Genomic DNA, 20,442 nt, shown 5'->3' with positions numbered 1-20,442 from the left:
GTGCACCGGAGCTGGGCAGCGTGGACAGGGCTGTGCCCAGGACACTGGGCATGCAGAGCGAGGGCGCTGAGCGAGCAGGCGTGTGGCTGGGCGTCTGGGCCTGCAGGTGGCCGGGGCAAGGGACACTGCTGCCAGGTGTGCCGCTGCAGGGCGGGCTAGGGTCTAGAAGGACAAGGAGGGTCTCACTGCCAGCAGGGCCAAGGGGCCGGATGCGCTGTTGCCCTGTGGGTACCACCCTGCCAGCTTCCTGGGCGGTGCCAGTGGCTGTGGTATGGGAGGGAGACGGGCTTGCGTGGGCTGGCCTGGGGCCCACGAGCTGAGGCACAGCGGTCTCCAAGGCACCAAGAAAACAAGCCCCAGGCCCCAGCTCCCCAGCACCCGGCAGCAGCGTCCTCGTGCGGGTCCAGCCACCATCGCCCCCCCCCCCCCGCCCCGGACCCAGAGTCTCGGTCCTGGCCGGGCCTCACCATGTAGCCTAGACGGCCACAAACCGATGCTGCAGAACACCCCAGAGGGAGCGGCGGCAGGGGCCAGGCTGTGGGCCGGCCACGGTTTATTTCCAGAAGGGGCCCTGGAGCTGCCCTTGGGCTCTGCAGTGCCCAGGTGGCTACAGGGCCGCGGTGGCGGCCACGGTCTCCTCCAGCTGCCGCAGAAGCTCCCCTGGCTGTGGCGAGAACATGCTGGTGTCCACTCTCTGGAAGTCGGGGTGGGCCACCACAGACGCCAGCACCTCGGCAATGCGGCCAACGTCGAAAGCAGCCTGCTGGGGGCCCAGGCCGGGGCTGGCGCCATCCGGCTCACCGGGGCTGAGTACAAGCAGTCTCCTCTCAGCGATGACCTTGAGGAAGTGGTAGAACTCCTCAAAGTTGATCCCGGAGCAGGACCTTAGGATGACCTGGGTCAGGGGAGAGACCCATGAGCCACTGCTCTCTGGGCGTTTTGGGCCAGCTTCTGCTGACCACAGGCAGAGTCCAGGCTGCCAGGGACCCTCAGACACGGCCGGTCACCCAGGTGAGGGCTGATGACAGGGCAGACACGGGGGCGGGGAGGCAGTGGCAATCAGCAGCCTGGAGGCCAGGCCCCACCCCTGCCAACCTGCAGCCACACACCTGGCAGTGCTGGTGCCAGTCGGGCATGGAGTCCCGCCACTCGGCCACCTCCTGCTGCACGGCCCGCAGCTCCTGCTGGAGGAAGTGCCACATGCTGGCCAGGTTGCATCCGTTCACCCAGTTGTGGTTGAGAGAAATGGTGTCCTCCTGTGGGACGGGACAGGTCACATTGGCACCACCAGCCCCCGTGACCGTCCCCGCCCCAGTGCTTCCAGCCTCCTGTGCCCAAAAGGGGCCAGGAGGAGGCCGCTCAGCCTCCCACAGGCACAGAGGGGGCCGGAGCCGACTCGCTGGGTCCACAAGGACTCCAGAGCAGGCCCTGAGGCCCCAGTGCCCAAGGAGGATGTGGCGCAGGGCCCAGGAGGCAATAGGGATGGCCGCAGGAGGAGGAGGGACGCTGGCGCATGGGCGTGGGTGCTAGGGCTCAGGACCGCCAGGGCAGCTGGGGTCCGACCTACCAGGTTGTGGACTTGATGGTGCCAGCCGCTGGGCACAAATATCATCTCGCCGGCCTCCTGCGTGACCTCCAGGGGTGGGGCGCCGTGCGCCTGCAGGGAGGGGGTGGTCACATCGTAGGGCAGGGCACCCTGGCAGTCGCGCAGGGCTTCCTCCTGCCCTGGCGGGAATAGGAGCCACTTCTTCCTCCCGCAGATGTTGACAGACCAGCTGTAGGAGCGGAAGATGTCGGCGTGGAAGGGCGACCTGCGGCAGGGGCTGCGTTGGCGTTGTGGCACGGACCCCCTGCCCCTCCCCCGCCAGGGGCCCACTCACCAGCTGCCTGCCGGCCCCATGTACACGAAGCGGTAGTCGTCCAGGCCCCGGGCGTCCCAGTACTCGTTCAGCCAGTCGGAGGCGAAGTACTCGGGCAGGGAGAACACGTCCTCCGCCGAGGTGTCCCTGCGGGCGGCCAGGGCTGTGGGGGGAGCCCCGTGCCCCCACCCCCACGGGGGCCACCTGCCGCTGCCAGGCTACCAGAACCACCCAGCTACCAGGGGATGCTGCCCCCCAGTGGGCCGCAGGCAGCTCTGGGGTCCTGTGGCTGGGCAAGCCCCTGCAATGCCAGTGCATACTCTGGCTCCCCTGTTTGGGGCCACCTGCGGGCACACACCACGCATGGGGTGTCCTCTGTGCCCCACCTTCCAAGCCCTTTTCCCCCCCGCACAGCGGCTGTGGGAGGCTCAGGTCTCAGCACCCACAGCCGCCTGGGGTGAGGACAGAGACAGTCACCAGGGCCCCACCGAGTGCCGCCCCAGGCTGCCTCCTAGTTTTTGTCTTTAGGGTGCCAGGTAAAATGTGGGGCACTGAGAACCATTTCAGGGGCACGGGGCGGGGTTCGTGGGCAGATCTCCCCACACGCCCGGCCATGCCCCCTGCTCCTGCCGGACCAAGTCACTGTGCAGGTGCCGCTCCACCCTCGAGGGTCTCAGGGGCCGCAGAGCCCGGGTTCCGGTCTCAGCTGACGGTTCTGAACCCGGTTTCCACGTAAGCCACCTGATAACACCCCATTAGCTGAGTGACCCCGAGCGAGCCAGGAGCCTCGAGGGAAGCTCAAGTCCGGGGGCTGGCGGGAGACTCAGCGCCTAAGCAGCAACTCAGCGGGGGGGGGGGGCTGGACAGGGAGCCGGAGGACAGGGAGAGGCGCGGCGGGGGCGCCGGCTCTGCGGGGGGCTGCGGGCCGGGAGGGGCCGCCGCCGGCCCCACCTGCACAGGTGCCAGTCCTTGAGGTAGAGGCAGCCGCGCGGGGAGGCGTAGCCGGCCCGGATGTGCTCCCTCCAGTAGCGCAGGTACTCCCCGAGGGGCATGTGCTCCTTGGGGTTCGCGTTGTACTCCCGGAGCCCGCAGTTCGCGACCGGCACGACCACGTCTCCTGCAAGGGGGGTCGGGCCTCAGCCGGCTCCCGCGGGGGCGCCCCAGGCCCGCGTCCCCGCCCGCCCCGCCGCGCCCCCGCCCCGCCCGCGCCCCGCACCCCGCCCGCGCCCCGCACCGTAGCGCCGCAGCAGGTGGTCGAAGTCGGGCGCGCCGGCGGGCGTGACCCAGCGGCGCCGGCTGCCCCAGCCGTCGGTGAAGGCGCGCGAGAAGACGCACGGCCGGTTGGGCAGCAGGTAGCCGCGGACGAAGGCGGCGTAGGGGAAGGCGGCCGGCTCGGCGATGAAGTCCACGCGCGGCGGGGCGGGCGCGGGCGCGGGCGCGGGCGGGCGCCCCCCCAGCGCGCGGAAGTGCGCCTCGGCCAGCGCGCGCGTCTCCCGGTCCATGCGGCCGCGCCCCCGCCGCCCCGGGGCCGGGCGGAACCGAGGGCGCGCGGCTCGCGTTGCCGCCCGAGCCCGGCGCGGCGCGGCCCCGCGCCTGCGCACTCCGCGCCGCCCGCCCCGCCCCCGCGCAGGCGCGCCGCGCGCCGCCGAGCCCCTCCCGCGGCGTCGGCCCCGGGGCTCGCGGGCGGCCCTCGCGCATCCTCAGGTGAGCGGCACCCCTAAAGCCGCGGCGGAACTGCGCCCCGAGCGCCGCCCGCGGCTGCGGCGGTGAGGCTCGCTCCTTCTCCCAAGGCCCCAGGGCAGAGGGGTGGGGGTGACAAGGATGCACAGGGCCAGAGGCGGGGCCATGTGGGGGGCTGGGAGGGGAAGCTGGGACCGGGAGGGGTTGCTGGGGTACCTGGAGAACCTGGGACCGGGAGGGGTTGCTGGGGTACCTGGAGAACCTGGGACAGGGAGGGGTTGCTGGGGTACCTGGAGAACCTGGGACCGGGAGGGGTTGCTGGAGTACTTGGAGGCGGCGCTGGGGACCGGGAGGGGGAGCTGGGGTACCTGGAGGGGGAGCTGGGGTTACCTGGAGGAGAAGCTGGGGTCTGCGAGGGGAAGCTGGGGTGCCTGGAGAAGCTGGGGTATCTGGAGGGGGAGCTGGGGCACCTAGAGAAGCTGGGGACCGAGAGGGGATGCTGAGGGTCCAGGAGGGGAAGCTGGGGCCCTGGGGCAGTGGTGGGGATGGGGAGGTATTGCTGGGGCCTGGAGCGGTATGGGGTGTACAGGAATACCTCTCTGCAGGGGTATTGGGGGAACAAGGGAGGGCGGGAAGTAGAGGTGTGGGGGTTGATGTGGACTTGAGCCCGGCTCCAGGCCTGAACTGGGTGGAGGTCTGTGGGTCACGTGGGCCAGGGTCTCCATCTGTCAGAAAAGTCCTGCCAGCACCCTGTCCACTGACCTGTGGGAAGAACACAAGCCCATTGCCCCATGACACATGCAGGGGCCCCGAGAGCAGATGGCGGACAGGCGTGCACCAGGCAGGCAGCAGCACAAAGCAGATGCGATGGCATCTGTGCGGCCCCGGACACGCGGCTCCAGCTCCAGGCTGGCAGTGGCGCTGGTTTGCCTCACTCCTGCCAAAGCAAGCGGAGGGGGCTGCCCCCTCCACGTCCCGGGAAGATGTGGGTTCTGGGTGTGCTGGGGCTCCAACCTTTGGAGCAGAGTTCGGGGCGGGGGCTGTTTCCAGGGGTGTAAAGTTTACCCACCCAGAAGAATCTGCAGTGGGGACAGCGGAGGGGGCTCCGGTGAGTGGGGAGCACGGCTGTGCTGGTGAGGAAGCAGCGGGGGCACAAGGGTCTCTGTGGCCTTACCACAGCCGTCCTCACACACCTGGGCCTGGCGGCAGGCGGCGCCTTCAAAACGCCCCGCGCCCAGGCTTGAGGGCAAGTGTGTGATCTTGCTCCTCCCACCCACCTCTCCTCTCCCACCTACCTCAGCTCACCCGGTTATGTCGGCTTTTGCTGCTTCGAGTCTTTTTGGAAAACTAACCAGGTGTCAGTGTCTGGCCTTGTAGCACACTCCTTAACGACTTGCTGTTGGTTGAGGCTGCGTACGTGCGGGGACCAGCGTGGGAAACTGCTCAGACCACCCGAGACCCAGGGCCTGTGCCCTGAGCTCTCCTCGGGAAAGGCCATGTCCATTAGGTAATTCCTGGGGGGGTTCCAGGATTCCAGCTCCGGAAACTACGAGTGAGACTAGGTCTCCGGAAAGGGGGGCCTCTGGCCAGCGGGAGCATGCGCCTCACGTCGGGGGCCCGGGCCCTGGACTGGCTGCTGCCCACGCAGCCACCCTCTGCTGTCAGCGCCTGGCAGCACCTGGCCTGGCTGGGGGCAGGCAGAGCTGGGCAGAGCGCAGGTGTCCATGTCACTGGAGCCCCTGGGCTGGCCTGAGCACCCCGGGGACTGGCAGACCACCCCACTGCGAGGGCCCCTCTAGTGACCACCACACAGAAGAGCCAGAGAGGAAGTGGGGCTGGTAGGGTAAGGGGGCGCAGAGTCCCACCCTCTTTGGGAAAGGCAGTGGGGGCAAGTAGGACCTGGTGGTCTCGCAGGCCATATGGACAGGCTGCTCTGCAGACACCCCACACAGCCAGCCCAGCCTCCCAGGGTGTAAGTGGGCACATGGCGGGGGCAGGAGGTGACGGTAATGGAAAAGGCCAGCACCGAGACACTGCCCCACTGTTCTGACTGTGGCTGGAGTTACTGGAAGGTGTGTGAAATGGGGCTTGTTCTGTTACTTTGGAAATTAACTAAAAATAGGTGTTTACATGATGCTGAGTCTCCCTGGGCCACAAGGCTGCTGGAAGCGCAGAGAAGCCCGCTCTGCCGGCTGCAGGGCGTCCTCGGCGCCGTCCTGGAGACCAGCAGCCCCACTTCTAACAGGGCCCAGCCCCGGCCCCCAGTCAGGGGCAGCCAGCAGCCCATCACGGGGAGACAGGGGCTGCATGTTATATGGCCCGAGGACCTGGGGTGGGGGGAGGGCCCGTCCCCAGCGGGCATATCCCTGCCTGCACTCAATCGTGCTCACTGGGGCACCGGGATGGCCGCCCTGCCAGCCCAGGCCAGCTGGTCAGCAGGAAGCACCAATACGGGCGCTGACTACGGAGGCCCGAGGCCAGGTCAGCACCTGGGGCCAGGAGCTGCTAGATGGAGGGGCTTGTACCTGACCCGTGGCCCTGGCTCTGCCCGTGTCCACCCCTTGCATCGGCCATGCTGCTCAGCCTCGGCGGCAGCACTGACCAGCCCCACCTGGTGTCACTGGCCATGCCTGGGGCCTTGGCAGGGCTCACACCCGCGGCCTCCCTGTTCTGCAGACACCCCACGGGCCAGCCGTGTGGACAAGGCCCAGTAGCCCTGGGGCGTGTTTCCCATCATAACCACAGTGGGGGCTGCAGTGAGGATGGGGAGACCCGGGTGGGACCCTGCTGTGGGGGCACCTGGGGCCAAGGCCTGCCTGGCACTCTGTGGCCACAAGGGCTGCCCAAGTGCACCCTTCAGGCTTTGTCCAGCCCTGGGACTGTATGAAGGGGCATTTCCTCCAGGAAATCGAGTGGAACAATGAACAGGAAGGGAGAATGGCAGGGACACAATAGCAGGGTCACCGTAGGCAAGACGGCTCCTGGGGGGGGCCGGGGCCGGCTTGCTGGGCATTCCAGTCTCCCCCATTGGCCATGGCCTGCAGTAGACCTGCTCCCAGGAGGGATGCTCTGGCAGGCTCTGGGACTTGGGGCTCTGGTTTGAGTCCCCACCCTCTCCCTCTGCTCAGCAGAAGGCCTTGCCCCACCTCCCTGGGGTGTCCTGAGAGCCTGGCCAGGCCGGGACCCGCCTCCCTTGGCCCTGGGGCCTGCCCAGCCCCCACTTGGGTCCCAGCACCTCTCACCCAAGGGAGAGGCACATCTTAGCCCCATCCACCCCGTCACTTGTGCTCTCTTCTCTGGGCAGAGGCTGCGGCAGGACCCGGAGCAGATGAGCGGAGACGTCTGCATCCGTGCCTGGCCGGGCTCCTACTATTGGGAGCCCGAGAAGCGATGGGTCCCGGGCACACTGGGGCTCACGCCGTGTGTGCTAAGCTTCACAGCCAGTGGAGCCAGAGACGCCCTGGTCAGCATTCCCCTTGCCAGCATCACCGAGATCAAGAAGGAGGCATCTCACTTCATCTTCAGCTCCGTCACCATCCTGGAGCAGGGTGGCACCAAGCACTGGTTCAGCGCCCTGCGGCCCAGCCGGGACACCGTGTTCAGCGTCCTGGAGCACTTCTGGAGGGAGCAGCTGCTGGCCCGGCCTGGGGCTGCTGCCAAGGCTGCACCCGCGACCAAGGGGCAGGAGCTGGTTGGCCTGATGGCCCGCTCGCAGCAGTGCCTGGAGCACGCGGCACGCGCCCTCCACCACCAGGGCCAGCAGCTCGACGGCGTGGCCCAAGGCCTGGACCAGATGGAGGCCAACCTGGACATGGCTGACAGGTGAGTGGGCTGGGGCCGGGTCGTCTCCTTTCCCACCAAGCCCTGACAGGCCCCTGGAGCTTTCACGTGTTCACACAGCTGCGCAGGCCTGCCTTGGGGCACCAGGGAGGTCTGGGAATTACTTCAAAGGGACAAGAGGAAGCTCACGACGGTCGCACACCCTTTTGAAAAGGAAAAGCAGCTTCTCTGAGGCAAAGCGTTTCTGTGTGAAGAGCAGCCCTGCGCTCTGGGTCCGCGTGGCTCTTCCAGTTTGGGGATTTGGCTGCGGACACCCACATGCGGGCTGGGGGTGGGGGGGGGAGAACGTGGCGCCAGCGCATTGATCCACACGCAGCACCTCTTCCCCTCGCAACCACACCTCTTGCTTCCATACGTACCCAACAGTGATGCTGCGGGGTCACAGGCAGATCTGCTTTTAAGTTCCGGGGGGAGGGGGGCATAGTCATTTCACAGCGGCTGTGTGGACCCCCATGGCTGCCAGCAACGCTGGGCTCCCTTTCTTCTTCCCAGACTGCTCTTCGCACACACGCACCACCGCCTCGCCAGCTGCCTGCACACGCAGCTGCCGCCCGCAGGGCCCGGAGGGTCTCCCTGACCTTGAGCCATGCTGGCGCCTTCCCGAGCACCTGGCGGCCATCGGGCACCTTCTTAGGAAAAGGGAGATGTGGGTCCTTGGCCGTATTCAGTTGGGTTTTCTTTAATGTGTTGGGTACAAGTGCCTCGTGCTGGTGTGACTCCAGACGTCTTCCCCCGCCCTTCAGGGGCCTTTCCGCTCTGTCGGTGCTTTCTACCTTGATGTGATGTCACATGCTAATTTTTGCTTTTGTTAGCCTGTTTTTGGTCAAATGGAAAAAAACTCTTTGCCGCGACAGCTGTCCCGGAGTGGACCTCGGCGTGTTCTTACCGTCCTGCGGCTGCAGGGCTCACATCCAGGTCTTTGACCCATTATGAGTTGACCCTTGTGAGTCCTTCCATCCTTTTGCACGTGGCTGCTGGGTGCTCCCGGCACCATTCAGCACAGACACTGCCCACGTCCACTGTGCGCCTCTGACTGCCTTGCCCGGCCAGTCACCGTGTGTGTTTATTTCTGGAATCTTTGTTCAGTTTCTGTGACATACAGAGCTGTTTTGTGCTAACGCCACACATTTTTGGATGCTGTCACTTCATGATAAAATTACTAATTGGGAGATACGGTGCCTCCCTCCACCTTGGTTCTTCCTCAAGGTCACTCTCACTGTCTGGGATTCTTTGTGGTTCTATAAAACTTTTCAGGTCATTTATTTCTGTAGAAAATCACCATCGTGGGTTTGGTGAGGGTCACTTGGGGCCTCCTGCCTCATGGCATGGACTGGCCTCTGGCTGACGTTGTCTTCCCTGTCCTTGCTGCTGTCTTATGGTTTTCAGTGTTTGGATCTCACACATTCTCAGCTCAGTTTATTCCTAGGTATTTTCTTCCTTTTTTAGGCAATTGTAAGTGGAATGTTTTTTAAATTGTAGTACTGGCAGCCCCATCGTTTGTGTATGGAAATGGAATTGGCTTCATATCTGGCAAGTTTGCTGCATTTATTCTAAGAGTTTCTGGTAGCGTCTCCAGGGCTCTGTACACAGCGTCACATCATCTATAACTAGAGATGCTTATATTTCTCCTCTGCAATCCGGCTGCCTTTTCGTTCTTTTTCTTGCCTCATTGCTCGGGCTAGGCTTACGCCAGGAGCGGCAAGGCTGGGCGTGTAGGATTGAAAGTGCACGACTTAGCACCACCATCCTGCTTCTGATTTCAGAGGAAACTTTTCAGCTCCCCACGAACGGCTGAGCATGAGGAGGCCAGCGGGGAGCTGAGCAGGAGGCTGAGCGGGGAGGCCGGTGGCTGAGCAAGCGTCTGCCGCATGCCCTCTTTACCCGCCTGTTCTCAGCGTGAACAGTGCTGGGACTTGTCCCATGCTTTTTCTGCATCTGACAAGGTGATTCTGTGCCCGCCCACCACTCTGCTGGGGGTGCTGCGCTCCCGGCACTCCATCAGCCTGCCGTGCGTCTGCTTGCTCTTGAGTCCGCTTTGCCAATATTATGTCGCGGGACAGCGCAGCTGATTTTATCAGGGCTATTTCCTCTGGCTTTCTGGAGCGTTCTTGTCTGGTTTCCGGGTCTGGGTAACGCAGCTCATAGCTCCCCTCTGACAGCTCTAGCCGAGCCGCTTGGGGCTGGTTGCTGCTGCTTCTCCGAACGTTTGGTGACATTCACCAGCGACACCCGGTCCTGGGACTGTGTTTGTTGAGTAATTGTTACTTTTTGAGAACTTGCATTCTTTAATACGATTTCTATCTGTCCATCAATAGTCTCAGATGGTCATCGTCACCTTGCTTTCCTTTCACCCTTTAAACCTGACATTTGTGACTCCCTTGGACACTGTAACCTCTCAGAAGTTGTTACCTATCGATCCCACTTCTCAGGAACGGGTGCCCCTGATTCCTGTCTTCTGTGGATGGGTCGCTGCCTTTGCTTGGCTCCTGGCATGTCTCATGCTTTTTGTTGGCCAACCAGACAGCTCAGTTGGCCTTAGCAGCCCGGCCGGTCTCCCTTAGTGGTGTCGCTGCTGTGACCCTGCAGCATCTCACTGCTTGTCCCTGGTGTCCCAGGGTGTCCCCACATGAGCAGGGCTCAGTGGACGCAGGTGCCGAGGAGGGGCTTGCTTGCCTGCCTTGGAAGAGGGTTGCCTTTGAGTCTGCACCAACATTGGCACCAGAGGGGGGATCTTGCTATTTTGTTTCTGGTCTTGGAGGGAAGACTGTGACTCCATCAACATCATGCATGTTGCTGTTTTTAAATTGTGTGTGTTTGGGTTTTTTCCCACAGGTATCTGAATTAAATGAGGAAATTTTCTTCTGTTTTTGCTGCAAATTTTAACAGGAGTAAGTGTTGAATCTTCTCAACTTCTGGATATTTTGTGATGATCATATCACTTTTTTCTACTTTTCTTTGTTTTTTAAGACTTATTGATGCATACAAGAACTTGGGTGCAGGCCAGAGGTTTGGGGGGTGAGAAGACTCCCCAGAGACAGAGAGGGGAGCAGAGTAGGTGGATCTACTGAAATCCACTGCTGAAGGAAGCAGCGGGGAGACAGGAGAGGTCTGCTGTGCCATGTGGGTAGCTCCCTTGCGGGGGATGGACTCAGGCCGCAGTGGCTGGTGATAGCTCGATAGCGCTGAGACTTCACCCCTGCACCCCCAGGGAGGCCCCATTTTCTAGTGAGAGAACTTACTTTGTTTCCAAGTGTCAGACCAACCTTATCTCTGTCCCCAGGACCGACGTCACTTGCTATGCCGCCGGCCGCCCTGTCCGGGCGGTGCGTGGTGCTCTCATCCGGTGCGGTGGGCTGGGCTCACTTTCCTGGTGAGGCCGCCCTGTGCGGGGCCTTTCTGTGTGCACTGGAGGAGTTTTCTTTTCTACCTTTTGAGTTTTTGCTGTGAAGTCGATTGTCATAGCCCAAAAGACTCTTCAGAGCTGCAGGGTCTTTCCGTTCATGGCATCGGTCATTTTCATTTTATTTTTTTCTTGATTCAGTGAGGGCTTTAATTCTTTTCAGTTACTTGAAAGAACCAAATTTTGGCTTTGTTCGTATTTTTTCTCTTTTCACTGTCATTTTTTTCCTTTCGTCTGCTTTGTTTGGGTGGAACCGATCGTGCTGAGGTCGGTCTTTATCGGCTCTCAGGCCCCGGGGCCGCGTCAGGGGCCACGTCCTCTCCGGGTTGCCAGCCACCGCTCCGCGAGCGCCCGCCGTACACACGTCCCTGATTCCCTCTGCACTGCTTCACTTACACAACTAAGACATCCACATGTTTGCGGGCCGCCTAGGTTTCTGTTGCTAATTCTCGTTTAGATTGGCCAGAGGACATGACTTGTGTCCTTGCGACCCGTGAACTTTATTGAGGTTTGCTGCGTTTCCTGGCGCCGGAGCACACCTGGGTAGGGCACCACCTGGGTACTGGCTCGCTGAGGACTGTTGCGCCCAGGCGCTGAGTGTCCAGAGCACCGGTGTTCTCACAGCTTTAGAGATAGTGACGTCTACAACCGCGTCTACTCACCTTTAAGTTTTTGTCGATTTTTGCTTAAGGAATTTTGACCCGGGGTAGCAGCTCCACACAGACTGGCTTTTCTGATGATCCTTTGGGATCCATGCCCTGCTACCCGGTGCCCTCCCGCCCTGGCCACTCCTCTCCTTCCCAGAGTCGCGGGAACAGACGTGGCCGGCCCGTTTCTCCTCCGGGCTGCGGCCGGACCGTCAGGAGGAGCTGCCGTCCTGGGTCTGCTTACCCTCAGCGGGGCGTGGAGCGCTGCGTCTGCCGGCGCCAGCTTCTGGTCTGCCTGCCCTTTGTCCCGTCTGGTCTTTGTTTCTTGGCTCTTCTGTCCCTGCTCCTGCACCTCCCCTCCTCTGCAGGCCATCGGTTTGTCTTCGGCACGGTTCCTCGGCGTGGGCCGGCGCACCAGGCCCCGGCCACAGCTGCTCCTCTGAGGCGCGCAGGGGCCGCAGAAAGGGCTGTGTGTCCGCCCCAGCTGCCCAGAGCCTCACGCCAGCATTGACCCAAGCCCGGGTCATGGGGTGGTGGGGGTGGGGTGGGGGGCGGGAAGAGAAGGTTCTGGCCTGAGTGCTGGGCCAGCCCTGGAACTGCCGTCCTCCTGCTCTTAGCCTCTTGCTCCTTTCTGGAACATAAGGGGTAAGAGGCTGCAGCTCAAGGGCTGAGGTGAGCAGGACAGGGCTGCCCCAGACCGCACGGACAGCCTTTCCAGCCCATCGCTGAGGAGCTGACACACTCTGTCTGGCCGCCCAGGTTGCTGACAGAGCTGGAGGCTCCTGCTTGGCGGCCCTTTGGCTGCAGGCTCTGGAAGACGCCGGCGGACACGAAGGCCCGAGTTGGCGCCGCTGCGGTGAGCCCCGAAGCACACAGGAAGGCCGGGGTCCTGCTCAGCATCCCTGCGGTGGTTTCCCGTGGAGCAGAGGCCCAGGTGAGGCTAGGGCAGCTCATGGTCCTGGCGTCCGGGCTGGAGATCCACGACTCAACCTCCAAGCTCCTGCACAGGTTTGAAAGCAGCGACGTGGACGACATCCAGGTGCACACGCCCTACGAGGTCACTGTGCGCCAGCGCTGCCTTGGGAAGCCTGACGTATCCTACCGCCTGCTGTCCGCCAGGATGCCTGAGGCCATCCGTGCCCTCGGCCTGCAGTTCAGCCAGAAGATGGAGCTTCTGGGCCATGCCACAGAACTCTGGGGCCCCGGTGGCCCCTCCCCAAGAGAGCAGGGCTTCTCCACACACCAGGCAGGTGGGTGCCTTGTGCTGGGACCACGGTCAGCCAGGCGCCTGGCTGTGGGTGAGAAGGACCCTCCCCGCTTCCCTACCCCGGACAGGTGGGGCACTGAGGGGTGGGTGTGGGGGCGGGGGTGGACCTCCCAGTGGCCCTGCCGGCCATGGTCCCCAGCCCTTGCTGGCCTGCCCACCCTCCAGGCATGCCCAGGCCTCTGAACCCCAGAGCTGTGCCTGGGGGGCTTAGGCACCTGGGGTGTCAGCTGTTCCGCCCACTTCCTGGCTGGAGGGGGTGCTGCCCTGGCCCAGGGTCTGCACTTTCAGGAGGACCTGGTCTTGCCTCCACCCCAGAACCTGCTCAGCATGACCCCCCTTTCCATGCTGACGGGCCCCACATGGCCCAGCTGACGGGCAGAGCCATAGACATGCAACATGACTCCCGTTCACGGCACGACACCAGGCATGGGCAGCACACCGGGCTCCGGGGCAAGCACGTCTACCAGGCCATGTCTGCCCCCCAGCCTGCTGGCTGGCCCCACCCCAGGGACACCTCTGCCTGCAGCTGGAAGACCCCCACGCCTGCAGGGGTGCGTGGAGCGCTGCATCTGCCAGCGCCAGCTTCTAGTCTGCCTGGTGGGGCGGCAGGTGGGGCCCAACACCCTACCCCCTGGGAGGCATGGCCTGGCCCCGCCTCTGTGTCTGGCTGTGTGCACTGCCCGCCCTCCAGGTGTGCCCAGGCCTGTGTTGGTTCCACTTTCTCACTCCTGGAAAAACTGCCATTGACAGTGAGATGGGAAAACCCGTCTCAGAAACGGCTCTGGCCCAGGGCCTGCCACCCCCACCCTGCGGCCCAGCTCTCAGCTGCAGCATCCTGGCCGCCTCCCCCCCAGCCCCCCCCCCCCTGTGCCTCCCCCCAGCCATGGTTGGGCTTGTCGGCACGCTGACCTCATTGCAGCCTGAGGGTCTCAGTCGCGTACCAGGTGCTCTTCAGTCTTGCCCTCGGATCTTCTTCCTCTCCCAGGTCCACACATGTGCTGGACACTTGGCCCTCGAGGGCTGCAGAGGGACCAGTCCTCCTGGGCATGGCTGCGCAGGGTGCGGGGCACAGCTGGCTGGGGCCCTGCCATCCCGGGGCCGCCCACCGGGGCGGGGGCTGGCAGGGCTGCGGAGGAGCCAGACACCACCCGGCAGCCTGGCTTTTGGGCGGCCCTGGGCCCCCAGCTGGGCTCAGCCAGCGGGAGGGCGCCTTCAGAAGCGTGGCTGGAGAGTGCTGGCTCCTGGTGCAGCTCCACAGCCTGTGGGGGCTGCTAGCCACAGGCCTTCCATCATCTCCCTCCTGTGACAGCTGCTCCTGGCCCTGCCCGGCGCCCCCCGGAACTTCCCGCAGCAGCGGGCCTAGGGCTGGATGGATTGCTGCGTCCCGGCCTGCGTGTCTGCCCCGGGCCTCAGGAGGCCAGGCCGCCCTGCCCGGGTGCAGGGACCGGTGCTCTGGTCAGGGGCCTGGTGACGCGGCAGGGCCCGCCTCAGCGTGGAGCTGCAGCTGGGCCTTGGGCGACGCCACAGCCAGAGTGTGGCCACCAGGGGGCGGCCGCACGACGCGGAGTTCACCTCCAGCCCTTTCCGCGAGAACTTTCCAGAGAGCCGGTGCTGCTGGCACAGGGGTCTCAGGAGCAGGATGAGCAGGTGGCATCTGCCCTGTATGGCAGCTGCAGGCGGTCTTCTCCCTGGATGGACAGCGCCTGTCAGAGCTGCGGCTGCGGAGAGGCTCGGGTCTGCAGAGAGGTGGCACCTGCATCCAATGCCCGCCTGCCTGCCCAAAGGGCGATGTCACCCTCCTTGTCAGAGCTGGGGCATGCGTCCCTTCCCGCCTTTCCCTCGGGCTCAGGCGCCTCTGGGCGGTGGCAGCTCCGGCCCTGTCCCGGGCCTTGAGGTGGCAGGCAGGTGGGCCCCTGCTCTGGCCTCCGCAGTCTCCTGACCACAGGGGCTGGGGGGGGGGCAGGGAGGGAGGCCCTGAGGGACACATCCTGGCTGTTGTCTGTGGGGTTCTGGCCTCTGCACCGCCCCATGTGCTGCTGCCCCGAGAGGCTCCCCAGGCGGAGCCCTGGCCACCCTGTGCATGGTGGGGGCCCTGGCCTCTCCTGCTCTGCCCCGTGTCTGCCAGCGGGTGGCTGTGCAGGCTCTCGAAGCAGGTGAGGGTGCCGTGCCGAGGGCTAGTGGCTCCTTCTAGCCTGCATAGCCCAACCAGGCCAGCCCTGTGGTCAGCCGTGCTCGGAGGGGACGCTACTTGGCGGGACTCTTTGAGAGAGCAGGGAGGGTGTGGAGGTGTCGTGTGGAGGTCGCAGCCCCGTCCCCTATGCAGCTAAAGCTGAGGGCAGCCAGGAGGAGCCCTGAGTGCAGCGGGGGTGCTGGGAGGGGCATCGCTGCCCTTGGCCGCACCCAAGGGAGCAGCTGGAGTTGGCTCTTCAAATAAAGGACAGGTGGCCCGAGGGAGGGGCCGAGCCACCTGGTCCTGGCCGTTGCTGCCACGGTCTCAGCCGCCCCCGCTGCAGGTGCCTGGCCGGCGAGCCAGGGGAGGGTGAGCAGGTGTCATGCCGGGCTCTTCAATCTTTAAAGTGAGGCCCTGGGGTGAGGGGCTTTCTCCCTGACCCGGACTGCGCTGCTGAGCCCGTGGCACTGGCCCAGGGGCGCAGAGGCTTCGGGAAGGTGACGCTGTGTGGGGCTGTGCTTTCCAGCATCCAGGCCGCAGGACAGCGCGTGGACCCCAGCCGGCCGGGAGGGCGGGCAGCTGCAGCTCCAGGCCGGGGAGCCTCCCGTCTCAGAGAGGGACGCCCAGGAACTGAGTCAGGTGAGTCTGCGCCCCGTCCCCGCCCAGCCCCTGGCCGCTGCTGGCGGGTGTGGCCGAGCTGGGCCTCGTGGCCCTGATGGCCGCGCCCTCGTGCCTCCCGCGTCGCTTCTGAGCCACGCGACGGCTTTTGTTTTCCTTAAAGATAACTTTTGCAGCAAATGCCTGGATGTCTCCCTCCCAGCGCCCCATGTGGCGAAGGCGCGCTCCCGGCCGGAGGGACCCCGACGGCCGCCCCCCCACACACACACATCCCTCTGCCCCGTGCCCATCCCCTTCCTCTGTAACTGGGTGGGGAGATGGCTGCGAAGTGCCAGCTGCTGGGGCCCTGCAGTCTGAGTCTCCGGCCTCGGTTTCCCTGCGGCCACGGGGTGGGCTCGGCGCTGGGTGGCGGGGCAGGGCTGGCTGGCGGGGGAGGCCCCCCACCCACTCCAGCCAGGCCTGGCCCCGAGGGCAGTCGCGCCCTGGCCAGGATGCGGCGCCAGGAGCCCCGCCCCCATCCGCGGGCGGGCCACGGCCTCCTGGGGACTCGCCGGTTCTGGGGGGCTGGGCGTGGGGCCCTTCCCTGCCGGCTGCCTGCATGCAGCGGTGGGGGGCGCCTGGGTCTGCAAGGCCGCACTGGGTGGGGCCGCAGTCGGCCTTCCCGCAGGGAGAGCGGGTTTCACAAGAGATTGTCTTTTTGAGGTAAAACACATGTTTCCTATTTAGGCAAGAATTCTGAGCTGTGCAGATGAAGCTCAAGCGTAAGAAGGAATGAGTTAAATTTCTGGGGAAAACAAAAATGCAAGAAAATCCCCATCACTCAGCTTGTGGTTTCTGTTGCAAATGCTATTACAGCCGCTCTGTGGAGACGCGTCCTGGAGACCCGGCTGCAGGCGGGGCCGCAGGAGGATGCGCCCTCGCCAGGGGCAGCCGCATGCGGCGGCCAGGCCGGCCAGGCCACAGCTGGCCCCGTCTGCGCTGCCCGCTGTGGGCCTGGCAGAGGGGCTGGAGGGGAGCTGTTCCCCAGCGGGTCTGGCAGGGCCGGGGCTTGCGTCCGGCCGCTGGGCTGGCTCTGCAGTGTGGCAGGTCAGTGGCAGGCTGCCCCAGTCCTCCGTCTGGCCATGTGTTGGGTCTCTCGATGCTGCGCCACTTCCCAGGAAGGTCCCCGGGCACGGTCCAGGCAGCACTGGTGGCGAGGCCTGCACACACCCTCCCCTTCCCGACGGCCTTATCCCAGCAGCGCCCAGAGCGGGTATGGCGCCATCTCCACTCAGGGCTCTGAGGCCAGGCCAGGGGTCAGCGAGGAGCAGGGTCGGTGTGTTGGGGTGTCCCTCTGAATCACCAGCCAGGGCTCCCAACACCGTCTCCCGTGTCGGCTCCCAAGGCTCAACTGACAGAGGAGGCTGAGTAAGCGGGAGGGGCCCCCAGCCAGCCACCCTCTCGGTATTCCAGCCGGACACATGGCCCTGACGGCCTCAGGCAAGGTCCAGGGCAGCCGCCAGCTCCTCCCGGCCTCATCTCTTCTGCAGAAGAGCCAGGGCGCAGGCGGGCGTCCCACTGTCCTCCGGTCCTCGGTAGTCCCTGTCTCACGTCCTGGCTGTCACCAGCGTCCCAGGCAGCCTGTGGTCCGGGCTGGGAGTCAGTCTGTGTGTGTCTCAGCATGAGTTCCAAGATGGGCGCTGTCCATCCGCCCCTGTGCGTCCTCCGGCCTTCTGCCACCCGGACTGTGCACGGTTGTGGGGAGCCTGGCCCCATCGTACCTGTGGCCTCTGGCTGTGGCCAAGGCGCTGTATGCAGGACCGCGGGGGACTCGCTGGCAGTGAGGCCCAGGCCTGCCTGCACCCCACGTGCTCCCTCCCCCACCAAGCACCACCACCCCCAGCCCCGGCCTGCGCCCCGCAGCAGGGCCTATCTCTCCAAATGTCCTCCTCCTGGGGGCGCTGCCCACGGTCTGAGGGGGATTTTCCCCAGGACACCGCAGGGCCTCCTGAGAAGACTGTCCTCTCCAGCTGCTGTCCGTGGGCCCCAGAGTGCAGTGGAGAGATGACGGGAGCACAGGATGGTTGGGGGTGGGGGGCAGACCGTGGCCGAATGTTCTCTGCGGCCTCCGGGGCCTCAGCTGTGCTGGAAGCCAGACGTCCTCTCCCTTCCCCGCGCACGTTAGCAGCCCGAGCTGCAGAGCCGCCCGCAGCTGCAGACAGCTTGATTTACGCCAGCTCTGCCCTTAAATGGTTGCTAATTTCTCACTGCAAGAAAACGCGTGGTTTTCGGTGCATCAGCTGGACGGCGAGGCTGGGCAGACAGCCCACCGGGCTGTGCTCTGTCCGGGCCTGTGCAGGCGCAGCCGGTGTCCTCGTGAGGCTCAGGCTCGGAGCCCAGCGATTTCTCGCACTTGCGCTGTCCACACGTGCCGGCAGCCTGAGTGGGGCCGGACACCCCCGACCATGACCGCGGCCCACGCCTCCAGTCCTGCCTGAGGTTTCGGCCAGCCCCGGCCGGCACCTGTGCCCCACCGGGGCTGCTGCCTGAACGCTGGCCGCGCATGTCGCTCTTCCCAGGGCGCGTGTGCTCCACCCGTCTCTTCCCCAGCAGCTCGCACTTCTGAGCCCTGGGCTTCCTGGGAGGGGATGCGCAGCTGGCTTCAGGCTCACTCTGGGGGGGTGGGGGTGGGGGCCTGCGGTCTGACTCGGCCGGACGCCTGGGGCAGGCGGCGCAGGGGCGCAGTGACTGGACGGCTGGCGATCCCGGCCACAGGGCCTGGCCAGACTCCACGCTCCCTGTTCTTTCCGTCGCGAGCTCGTGGGACGTCAGCGCTGCCCACGGGTGCGCCCGCCCCATGAGCTGCAGCCGCCCGGGCCTCTAAGCCGGGGTGGTTCCCGGCCATGCCACTGCGCACGAGCCTCGCCGGCGTCCTCGCTGTTCCCATGGCCTCGGAGACGGCCTCCCGCTGGGCCTGGGAACCCTCCCTGCGGAGATGGGCCGCGGCGTGGGGCTGTTGTGGAAAGCAGCCCGGGCCACTGACCACGTGTGTCCTGCGTGCGTCCAAGGTGGTCCCCGCGAGAGGCGCCTTCGGGGACAGGTGGCTCCGCTCCCGGGCCCCTCAAGGCTGACCGGAGGCGCCGCAGCGGCTTGGGGCGTGTGCGGACGCCACACTTGCCATTTCTACCTTTCCAGCATGAAGACATCACCTGGCTCGTGGCCCCTTGCGCCGGCGCCCAACCTGGGCGGCCTGGCCCGTCAGTCTGCCCCTCGAGGCCTGCGCCGCCTCCCAGGGCCAGGGACAGGGCTTGTCACACCAGACGCAATGCCGGGAGTCTGCTTTGGGGGCAGCTCACATTGCTGGGGCCCTGTAAACAGGCAGCAGAACCACATGTGCTCCCCAGGGCACCCTCTGTCTCCCTGACTGCTGGGGGCCGCACCGCGGCCACCCAAGCACCGCCGCTGACTAGAGCCGTGAGCTTGCGCGGCCAGTGGGGTGAGGATGCAGCTCGAGCCCGCCCGGTCCTGGGGGACCCTCACACCAGCGCAGGCCGGCTCTTGTGCCGATGGCCGGCAGGAGGGCGTGGCCGGCAGCCCTGCTGACGTGCGGGAGGCGCGTCACCGCTTTGGGGCCTCGGCCAGGTGAGGTCACCCGTACCCCTCCTGAGCCGGCTGACCCCACGGCGTACTTTCCGGAGCCCCATCCAGCTTTTAAGTGACTCAGCGACGGGGTTTCCACCAGCTCCCGGCGGCCTGGCAAGGCCCGTCCGGCCCGCCCCCGCCCAGGCAGCCGCGCGAGAGCGCAGATGACCTCAGGCTCCCGCCCCTGCACCTCCCGTTTCCACAGCCTGTTCACGTCTGGGCCTCCCCGGAGCCTCGCCACCCGCCCTCCCCCAGCAGCCTGTGCCTACTCCGGCAGACGCGGTCCTGGGCCTGAGGGGCGTGGAGACACCCTGCCGGCGGGGCCTCCTCCGCTCACAGGAGCTGCGGGGCACGCAGGCAGGGCAGGGCTCGGAGGCAGCCTTCTGGACCCAGGCGTCTCTGGAGGGTGGCCTGTCCCTCCCCTGCAACACAGCCTGGAAGCGACGTGGGTGGGTGGTGCGCAGGGCTGGCAGACCTGGTCCTCACTCATCCCCTTACAGTCCCCCTCCGTCCTGAGTGCACGCTGGCACAGCGCATCCCCGGAGGAACCGCAGCGACCCCTGTGCGAGTCACAGGCGGCCCAAGTGCCGCGCCCACTTTCCCGCGCTGTGGGTCACCCAGGCTCAGGCCAGGGCCTGCCGCCCCCCGCGCCGGGTGCACCTGGCTGCGGCCAGTCCTCAGGCGGTCAGCAGCCCAGCGCCTACCCCCACGGGCACCCCCAGCCCGGGTGGAGGCACCTCCCTCGCCTGCCCCAGCCCACCCCACCCTCTAGCGAGCTCGCCAGGGTCCTTCAGAGGTTCTGTTTTCGCCCTTTGGAAAAGCCCCTTGATGCCTGTGTCTCACCTAGATCCTGAGGCAGCTGAGGGGCCTGGCCTTGGCCGCGGAGACGGAGCTAGAGAGGCAGGACGAGGCCCTGGACGGCATCGCAACGGCCGTGGACCGCGCCACCGTGACCATCGACAAGCATAACCGCCGCATGAAGAGACTGACCTAGAGGCAGGGGCGGGGAGGCCTCCTTCTCCACCCAGGCCGGGGAGGTGGGCGGGCGAAGGCCCCGGGAAATGGCCTGCGGGCAAGGGCGGCGGTGAGGCTGGGGCGGCAGCCCAGCCCCACATGCCTGGTGTCCGCCCCCCAGGGGTCTGAGCCTGCAGGGTGGCCCCTGCTCCCACGCTCTGTCCCCCTTTCCTCGCATGTATGGGCCTGTTTCTTGTCAACTTGCAGCTGCAGGTGAGCCTGGCACACCCCTAGTCGCCCCGTGACACCAGAGATGCGCTCCCAGCCCAGCTTTCTGCCCGGCTCAAAGCCAGCTGGTCTTGCACGTGGCCCGTGTCCTCAAAGGC

At 65.5% G+C, this 20,442-nt stretch overlaps 2 protein-coding genes across 2 annotated transcripts; one reads left to right on the top strand and one right to left on the bottom strand.

Annotated features, from left to right (window-relative positions):
- Nucleotides 1-607: 607 nt before the first annotated feature.
- JMJD4 (jumonji domain containing 4) lies at nucleotides 608-3,361 on the bottom strand (the record flags this gene model as incomplete). The annotated part of the gene is made up of 6 exons (XM_084243808.1): nucleotides 608-895; nucleotides 1,110-1,256; nucleotides 1,568-1,811; nucleotides 1,881-2,006; nucleotides 2,811-2,976; nucleotides 3,094-3,361. 6 exons carry the CDS (start codon nucleotides 3,359-3,361, stop codon nucleotides 608-610), a joined length of 1,239 nt encoding a protein of 412 aa, XP_084099934.1.
- A 3,506-nt stretch (nucleotides 3,362-6,867) lies between these two features.
- SNAP47 (synaptosome associated protein 47) lies at nucleotides 6,868-20,096 on the top strand (the record flags this gene model as incomplete). Its single annotated transcript, XM_084242556.1, has 5 exons — nucleotides 6,868-7,361; nucleotides 10,660-10,722; nucleotides 12,186-12,676; nucleotides 15,390-15,502; nucleotides 19,950-20,096. The coding sequence occupies 5 exons, from the start codon at nucleotides 6,868-6,870 to the stop codon at nucleotides 20,094-20,096; spliced, it is 1,308 nt and encodes a 435-aa protein (XP_084098682.1).
- Between the last annotated feature and the right edge of the window lie 346 nt (nucleotides 20,097-20,442).

Source organism: Talpa europaea, assembly GCF_964194135.1.
Source record: "Talpa europaea genome assembly, chromosome: 9".
Taxonomy (NCBI): domain Eukaryota; kingdom Metazoa; phylum Chordata; class Mammalia; order Eulipotyphla; family Talpidae; genus Talpa; species Talpa europaea.
The sequence above is the reverse complement of the archived record's forward strand: the minus strand, read 5'-3'. Positions and strand labels throughout refer to the sequence as shown.